The 9,325-nt window shown below is 48.8% G+C and overlaps 1 protein-coding gene across 4 annotated transcripts in view; it reads right to left on the bottom strand.

The window, feature by feature from the left end:
- Positions 1-6,344: 6,344 nt before the first annotated feature.
- The window catches only part of TUFT1 (tuftelin 1), a 42,966-nt gene continuing 39,985 nt past the window's right edge, over positions 6,345-9,325 (bottom strand). For all 4 annotated transcript variants that reach the window (XM_021688108.1, XM_021688109.1, XM_021688112.1 and 1 more), the window contains 2 exons: positions 8,700-8,800; positions 6,345-7,935 (listed from right to left, as the gene is read on the bottom strand). In XM_021688108.1, coding sequence (XP_021543783.1) covers positions 7,869-7,935; positions 8,700-8,800 — 168 coding nt within the window. In that variant the 3' untranslated portion in view covers positions 6,345-7,868. The remainder of the gene's footprint in view (positions 7,936-8,699; positions 8,801-9,325) is intronic.

Here is a 9,325-nt window from a genome sequence, read left to right as displayed (position 1 = left end):
TTTTTTATTTTTTTTTTTTTTAAAGATTTTATTTATTTATTTGAGACAGAGAGAATGAGATACAGAGAGCATGAGAGGGAGGAGGGTCAGAGGGAGAAGCAGACTCCCTGCCGAGCAGGGAGCCCGATGCGGGACTCGATCCAGGGACTCCAGGATCATGACCTGAGCCGAAGGCAGTCGCTTAACCAACTGAGCCACCCAGGCGCCCCAGAGTATTTATTTCTAGCCTTTTTAGAAACATTTTTTTCTTTTGCAAAGTTGTAGTAAGTGTCCATAAAATGGTGTGCCCTACTTTCTGTCACTTAACATTCTCAGCACTGTTCTCTGATGCGAAAGAATCTTCATAAAGGCCATCTGTAGTGAATGCAGAATGTCCCAGGGAAGCCACATCCTCATGCACTGGACCCATTTCCCTGTTGTCGGACTTGTGTTGTTTCCCATTTCACACTATTACAAGAAGCACTGCAACAAATCTCTGGCGCAGAGAGAAGAAACAGAATGAACCCAGGTCTTTAGTGAGACCTCAAAGTATTCTATGAACACTTCCCTGGGCCTACAGCGTCTCTTGACTTTTCTGTCACCTGAACCGTAAGACTGATCCTTTATTGCTTAAGCCAATTGGACTTGCAACCCCCATTATCCCACTTGACACACTTGTTTCCCTGCCTGCCGTCACCCTACTGGAATCCTCAGACCAAGGCTAGATGGCTTGCACAGAGTGGAAGCTTAATAAATATGTGCATGAACTATCCATTCTTATATTGACCAGTGGACTAAGGGGATCTTAGTATTTTTATCAATTTGTTTGAGCTTATCAGTAAAAATATTACATTTTCATCATCTCTGTCACTAATAATTCCTCATTCTTTTGGCCTTTAGTTTAATTCAGAATTCACATTTTTGTGAATTAAAATTTTTTTATTGAGGTATAATTGACATATACTTTCATGACCTTTAGTACTAAAATTCTAAATGGATCTCCTCTCAGTTATTAAATTATTTTTTTTCTACAGTTAACTTGTAATATTTAATTTACCTGGAATTTATTTAGTTGTACTATATAAGGATAGAGTCCTCTACCTACCCCCAACACCCCAGATTTTAACCAGCTATTCAAATGCCTTTCTCCCCATTGTTCTTTTTATTTTTTTAAAGATTTTATTTATTTATTTGTCAGAGAGAGAGAGCACAAGCAGGGGGAGTGACAGGCAGAGCAGGGAGAGAGAGAAGCAGACACCCTGCTGAGCAAGGAGCCCGACATGGGGCTCCATCCCAGGACCCTGTGACCATGACCAGAGCTGAAGGCAGACGCTCAACTGACTGGAGCCACCCAGGCATCCCTCCCATTGTTCTTTTTAAATGCTAATATAAAATTGGGTCTATTTTTGCCTAGCCAGTCTGTTAAATTGATGTATAAGCTATAATGTTTTACTATCTGCCAAGGCTAATATTTCTCCCAATTAAGCTCTGTCTTCAACATTTTCTTTGCCATCTCCCCTGTTTATTCTTCCAGATAAATTTTAAAATAATTATATCCAATTCTAAAAGGACTCTATTGGGATTTTCACTGTAATTACACAAAGCCTGAAAATAAATTAAAGAATTGACATCTTTACAATCTTAACTTTGCCAGCCAGGGAAGTTTTTCTTCATTGACTTTTCCCATATTTCTCAACAAAATTTGGTCATTGTCTTCACATTGCTCATTGACATTTCCAATAAAGGCGATTTCTAGGTACCTTTTTAAAGATTTATTTATTTATTTATTTATTTATTTGAGAGCGAGTGAGCATGGGATGGGGGGGGCAGAGAGAGAGGGAGAGAGAAACTCAAGCAGACTCCCTGCTGAGCGTGGAGCCCACTGCGGGGCTCAAGCCCACAACCCTGAGATCATGACCTGAGCTGAAGCCAAGAGTCTGACGCTGAACCAACTGCGCCACATAGGCACTCCAATTTCTAGGTATTTTATATTTCAGGGTGTTTTCTAATTGGGCTATTACTGGTGTCTGCAGGGAAACTTGCCAACTGGACAGGACAGTCCAGTCGACTCTCTCCTTGTCAATGCATTCTTTTGTTTCTTGGATGTCTCACACCAAAGCCACACACAGACCTGAGTTCTGCCCTCTGGAGCCAATGGAGTAAACCTGCCCCTCCTCCTACAGGATAGATTTTCATCTTTGGAGACTGTCCTGTTTCCCATCAGCCTTTTTTCATCCTGGCTGAATAACCCCAGCTAATAGGATGAAACTAGTATTTGGGAAAGATTCAAATGATGGTGGTAAGGAGGATGGGCTTGGGGTAGGTTAGACTAGAAGGTAGGGAACCAGCAGGCACTGGCTTCTGAGGCAATCCAGCCTTCAAGACTGGCTGAGACAAGGCTGTGGACACAAGAAGAGGCGAGTCTGAGGGATTTTTCAAACAAGGAAGCGTCAGGACATGTTGACCAACTGGACACAAAAGATGAAGGAATGGAAAGAGGGGTCAAAGACAGCTTTAAAGTCTCTAGCCTGAATCACAGAAGAGAGTGACTCTTTTTACAAAGATAAAGAGAATAGGGGAGATATTTTGGAAGGTAGTCAATTTCTGTCCTCCTGACCCTGAGATTACAATATATCCAAGAAGAGAGGTCTGCCCTGTAGACCAGTTGTGAGATAATAGAAAAAAAATATAAATGGGTCTCAGCTCCCAGTTCCTGGCACAGAGCTCCTAAAACACTTGTAATATCCTAAGTGATAAGAGCATTGGGAACATTTCTTGTTCTAATATTTGGTTTTTGGCCTTGGTTCCTAACACAGGGCTCCTGTAACCCTTGTGATTTCCTAATGATAAAAGAACACCGGGAGCATCTTTGTTCTCGTGAGGCGACTCTGGGCAAGCTCCTGGATGAGGGCTGGTCCCCAGAAAGATCAAGCCATGATTAGAAGCTTGGCATTTGCAGCCTCATCCCCCATTCTTCAGAGAGGGGAGGGCCTGGAAATGGAGTTAATAATGGACCATGCCTATTTGAGAAAGCCTCCAAACACCCCCAATAATATGGGGTTCCAAGAGCTTTCAGGCCGGCAAACACATGCACACCTGGAGGGTGGCGCACCCCCCAACTCCATGGGGACAGAGGCTTCTGCACTCGGGACCTTCCCAGACCTTGTCCTAGGTATCTCTTCATCTGTATCTTTTATCATGTCCTGTAATAAACTGGTAAACTTCAATGTTTCCCTGAGTTCTGTGATCCACTCTAGCAAATGAATCGAAGCTAAAGAAGGGGTTGTGGGAACCTCCAATTTGTAGCCAAGTCAGACAGAAGTTGTGGGAACCTGGGGACCTGCTACTTGCGATTGGCATCTGAAGTGGGGAGCAGCCTTGTGGGCTGAGCCCTTACCCTGAGGGATAGGATGGTGTCTCCGGGCAGATGGTGTCAGAATGGAGTTAAATTGCAGGACACCCAGCGGGTATCCTCAGTGGTTTGGTGTGGGGAAAATCCTACCCGTTCGGTGAAGTGAAGTGTCCTGTGTGTACAGAGGAAACATCGGTGGAAAATGGAGCTTTTCCTAAACACCAGTGTTTTTCAAATTTTTTTCCCCACAGTATATTTTACATAACAGGCCCGCTCACACACAAACACATACAGATAGACAAAAAACAGGTATAAGGGTCCCAAAACTGCTGCAGACAGTATTCTGGGTAGAGGGAGGAAAGGCCTAGCACTGAATTGGCCGATTAAGTGATGAGGGAGGAGTGACTTCTTTCCCCCTCAGCTGACTGAGATCCTGTGGTCTACAATTGGTGACCAAGACCTTGTCAGGAAATGCATTATCCTGTCACCGTCCACCGCCAGTCCCATGTCCCAGAAGGCTCCAGGGGAAGAGAGATTGTGGCAGAAAGGCCACACACATTTCAGAGTTCAAAGAAGTCTCGCTGCCAACCCGCAGAGCACATGGAGCTAGCAATTACTCACCTGTAAAAAACATCTCCTTTGTCCTCAGCCTGGAGAAAGAGGGTCTAGGGAATATTTAGGTCTCCAACTTTGAGTTTCAAGGCCACGGTGCTTAGAACTGGGACAGGGAAGATAGGACACAATCTCTCCTTTTAAAGCCAGAGTGCTAAATCAAGCATGAAAGAGTCCAAGGGCCCTAGGATAACATCTGCTGTTGGGTCAGAGCCTCAACAAGCTCAAGCCCCAGCTCTGCAACGCTTGGCTCTGAGGAATGAGGGAGCCCAGGGGATTATTAGAAGCCCCACAAAAAACAGCAACACATACTGAAGAGCTCATTAAAGAGGAAGAGCTGCTTCAGGACCCCGAGGGACATTGCCCTCCTTGGTCAAATTGTTTTAAGCCATATTGTATCAAAGCATCTTTCCAGGGTAAATCTTGGAACACTTCATAGTGAAAGAGTCTTTTAAATAGAGATGAAGATGCGCGAATCAACTTTGGGCTTCAGAAATTTCGTTTTTAAAAAAAAGTTGCCGAGGAGCCCCTGGGTGGCTTAGTCAGTTAAGCGACTGCCTCTGGCTCAGGTCATGATCCTGGGGTCCTGGGATCGAGCCCCGCAGCGGATTCCCTGCTCAGCAGGGAGCCTGCTTCTCCCTCTCCTCCCCACTCGTGCTCTATCTCTCTCTCCCAAATAAATAAATATTAAAAAAAAAAAAAGTTGCCATGGGTGGGGGGATGGGTTAAATACGTGATGGGGATTAAGAAGTGCAGAGATGAGCACCAGGTGATGTATGGAAATGTTGAATCACTAAATTGTACACCTGAAACCAATATTACACTGTGTATTAACTGGAACTTAAATAAAAACTCAAATAAATACAAATTTAAAAAGTTGCCACGCCCCTCCTGGTTGCAATACCATGTCCCTCCCGGGCTTTTCACGCAGGAGGCAAGGGGTGCTCCTGCAACCTTCTTTTCCCACGTCGGGGCTGATGCAGGCTTGCAGGAAGCTGGGTGCTGACGGCTGCGTGTCCGGGCAGCTCTAAGCACCTAGCACAAAGAAACAGGCCTTCGTGGCAAAGGTCCCGGGCAGGCAGATTCAATCTTCGCTCCACAAAATATTCAAGCAGCGCAGAAGAGTTGGCTTACCAGTGACCTAACACAGGCAATAAACAGGTTGCTGAAATCAGGAGCCGCTTGCTCACCACACCCTTCCTCAGGCTCTGGGCTCCATCTCCTCCTCCCGTCTCGGCTCTCCATTGAAAAGGCAGCTGAGGTATAAAGGATCTTTCCCACGGCTTTCTCTTCCCAGAGTCGCTCCTTAGCCTCGGGGGCAAGCCCCTGCTCCTTTCGGTGGTGATACAACTAGACTGTGGCAAATACACAGCAGAGGCACGTCTCGGTCCAAGGACCCTCTCAGAGCCCCAGTTCTAGTCTCCAGACCCCTTCTTTATCTCCAGTCCGAGTCTCTGCTCTTCCCACCACGCCCTGGAGGCCCAGCTTGAGAGCCTCCCTTTCCCTGTATGGCAGCACACTCACTCCTGCCTTCCAGCCTTGCAAGTCTTGGCGCCACAGGCAACCCCACCCCACTTCCACCCTCTTCACACTCTGCGAACACAGTCTAGCTATACCCCTGCCAAGCAAGACTGCCAAAGAAAGAAGAGAACCCTGGGCTGTCAGAAGACAAACCCAGGTCTGGAATGGAAGGTTTCCAATGCATTCTGAAACCTGGGGTGTGAAGTAGCTGACAAGCAGAAGGGGGAAGAAGAGTCCTAAGAGAAAAATTTCCGTTCTTCCCATTGAAGGGGAAGGAAGGGGCCAGGGACAAAGGGGGCTGCATTTCTAGTTTCTTTGGTCTAGAAAAGATTTGTGTAAACTTGGCTATGCCCCTGGGGGCTCTGCAGTCAACTACATTCTTGGCAGGAAGAAAGAAAAAGAGCAGTGGACTAACTGAACGATGCCCAGAGAAAGCCGAACACGAAACCCTTAAACGGCTGCTGTCAGCTTTTCCAGAGGCTTGGCGTTTCCGCCAAGGGCCTGGAGTGGCTCCATTTCCTCCCATGCTGATTGGTGAATCTCTAAGTAGTCACAGGACCTCCACTGTGACCAGTTCTTCTCCCATCGAGGAGGACACACACTGGCCAAGCCTAGGGCTCCCACAAAGCCACCACCCCAGACAGGGCCACCTCCTACAGTGCAGACTCAGCCCACAAAGCTGAGCCGCTTAAGAGGGACATTCTAACTCCTCTGAATGCCACAGTCCTTTAGTGTTTGGGCTGTCTGACCCACACCTTCCAGATGTGGACAACAGGGGGCCCATCTTCAACAGGCATTCAAATCATGTTTTTTCATCCTCCCAGGAAAGTTGGGGGTGGTGAGGGGGTGTTGGGCGGCAGGGGAACAGGCCAGCAGCTCAAAGAGACACATTAACATATTTTATTAAGTTTGCCATACAAAGACTATGCCACAGGAAAGAACATCAGAACTGGACAGGCCCATGGAGACCATCCGGACCCCTCTTTTTACAAATGAGGAAAGTGAATGAGGAACACCAGAACAGCATTCTGGACAGCACCGGCCTGTCAGCCCAGTCCTGACACACAGAAACACACAGACGTCGGGCTTCTGGTTTTGAGCCAAGTAGAACCTAAAGACTTGATCCATGTTGACTTTGAATGTTTCTGTGCCCTACAGTACCACATTCTGATGCTTATCTCCTCCTTGAGGCTGCAGGAAGAGCCCTAAAGAAAACACGATGAGTGTCAGGGTCATTCAGAGCCAGAAAAACAGACCCGACTGTGGAGCAGAGGGTGCAGAGGGCTGAGGAGAAGAACTCAATCCCACCCAAGAGAGTCCTGATCACCCCTTCCCCCCAAACAACACACACTCAGACCCCAAAGCCTCAGGGCAAATATGCTTGCCTTCCTGAAGTTCAGATCAGGTTTGAAGGAGGAAGGGAAAGAAGGAGGTAGGAGAAAAAGAGAAAAAGATTTACTTCTGAAATCAACAAGTCCAGTGGGAACACATTTTTCCCAGCACGGAGCAAATCCAAACACCACAAGAGAAGGCTGTAAAACTCTGGTATTAAATCCGTTGTGAGATGTAAAGAAAAACACCAATAACTTAGCAAAATAAATACAATGAGAGTTTCACTGAAATTGATGTAACCCAGTGAAAACAGTTTTTAGGCTCTTGAGTCAAGAAGACGGACGTGTACCTTGCACTGCATCTTAGGGGAAAACCCTGAGATGCCGGGAGGCTTCCCAGCAGAGAGGAGTCACACGGAACTACCTGGGGCCCTACAGAATCTTTCCACTAAAAGCTACTCCCGGAATGTACATTTCCTTCTCCCAGGAAGACAAGGCTGGCCGGTCAAAGCTGAGGCTCGCTGGCTCTGCCCAGGCCATGACAGGCCGCTGTGTCTGTCCATAGGAGGCCCGGGTCAGCAGGGGCTAAGGGCGGAGCGAGTGGGAAAACAAACAACGTGTTGCAAAGAGCTGAGCCGTGTTTGTGGAGGGAACTTCATTCCCCCGGGCCGCCCTCCCATAGCTGTGGACCGCGGTGCCTCTGGCATCGCCGGGTGAGTCTCCCAACCCAGTGACGGCCTGGATACTGGGCCAGCTGAGCTCCAGTCTACAGGAGAAGGGAGGCTCTGCTACAGAGAAAAACACTAACTACAGGAATAAGGATACTGCCCTGGCTCTTGCTGGCCGGTTAGTGTCCTCCAGAGGGCTGCGGTGTCCAGAGGAGGTGTTCATCCTCTGTCTGCCCAGCAGACGGGGGACAGGAGTTTGGGAAGAGTGGGACATGTGAACTGCCCAGCCCCGAGTGCAGCCCGGGAGCGGCCAGGAAGTCGAAGTCGGGGCGAAGAGCCTGCGGGGCTGGCGGGCTTCTCCGCAGGCGACAGGTAGCACCAAGAGCAGCATCCGGCTCCTCCCGCTCATGTTTCCACCACTCGGATAAGAGGCAGGGGCTTATCAGGGCTGGGGGGCTTGGATATCCTCACGCTGAAAGAAAGCCGGAAACACTGAGTGCTGCTTGCTGCCCGCCCCGCACGCGGCCACCTCCCGCATCGGCCCACTCGCGTCCACTTCGAAACACTGACTGTCAGCAGCGTCGAAGAGAAGATACGGGGGGTCATGCTGCTGTCTGGGGGGCAGGGGTGATGGAAACACAGGGACTGAGAAGCGGGTCTAGCTGTGAGTCTTGACTTTTTTCAAAGTCTGGGACCTTTTTGTGAGTCTCTTAGAAACAAAAGGCCCTCTCTCTAGAAATACACACTTGCTACACCTTCATGATTTTTGCAAACAATTGCGGGGGGTCCATCTGTGTCCAGAGGCTGTTCATGGGCCTCCTTGGCGTTGTGCTATCAGGCTCTACTCTGACCTGGTTAGAAAATGGTTCAGGGGCGCCTGGGTGGCGCTCAGTCGGTTAAGCGACTGCCTTCGGCTCAGGTCATGATCCTGGAGTCCCTGGATCGAGTCCCGCATCGGGCTCCCTGCTCAGCGGGGAGTCTGCTTCTCCCTCTGACCCTCCTCCCTCTCGTGCTCTCTGTCTCTCATTCTCTCTCTCGCAAATAAATAAATAAATAAAAAATCTTAAAAAAAAAAGAAAATGGTTCAGGTGGAGAACAGGTCAGATTAGAGACTGTGAGCATAAGCGGGATTTAAAAGAGCCTTGCCCTTGCCTCAGCACTAAAGCTTTCCTTCCCACAGCTCTGTCCCTCTTCCCTCACTTCTCACCAGGCCCCAGCACAGGCACGCCCACTCACCTGCCCAGGTTCTCAGTCTTGGTCCAGGTCTGGGTGCTAAAGTGGCCATGACTGATCTGCTTTTCTATCAGGTGTTCCATCCGGTCATGCATCTCTAAATTCTGTAATACAAGTTGTGGGGTCAGAGTTGGCCATTTGTGACATTGAACTAGCTCATTCTGGTCTCTGCACCTGTTTGTGCTGCAGTCACCGCCACCCCTACCATGCGTGCCACCACCAGGCTGCCCTCTCCCCCCCACCCCTCATCTTCACCACTCCCGACCACCCTCTTCCTCCAGTTCTCGCTCCTGCCTCCTCCCCTCAAGAACTGTGTGCAACACTGATCCTTCCCTGCTGTCCTCCCCAGCTCTCAGGAAAGGCGGAAATTAGACTAAGAAGAACTCGTGAGCTGATCGAGGCCATCACCTTAGCCGTGGAGAAGACAAGGCCCCTCCTACAGAACGCCTCCGCCTTCACAGCCCAGCTCCACTGTCACTTCCTCTGCTAAGCCCATGGCACGCGGCTCACACAGGGATGATGTGCCCCTTTAGAGTGGGGACAGGTCTTACCACCGTAACTCCCTGAAGGTTCTCAGAAAACACTGACTCAACTGAACTGCACGTCAACAATCTTCCCAGATACTCACT

Source organism: Neomonachus schauinslandi, chromosome 4 (assembly GCF_002201575.2).
Source record: "Neomonachus schauinslandi chromosome 4, ASM220157v2, whole genome shotgun sequence".
In the NCBI taxonomy this organism is placed as follows: Eukaryota; Metazoa; Chordata; class Mammalia; order Carnivora; family Phocidae; genus Neomonachus; species Neomonachus schauinslandi.
Note: the sequence above shows the minus strand (reverse complement) of the source record. Positions and strands in the feature narration are given on the sequence as shown.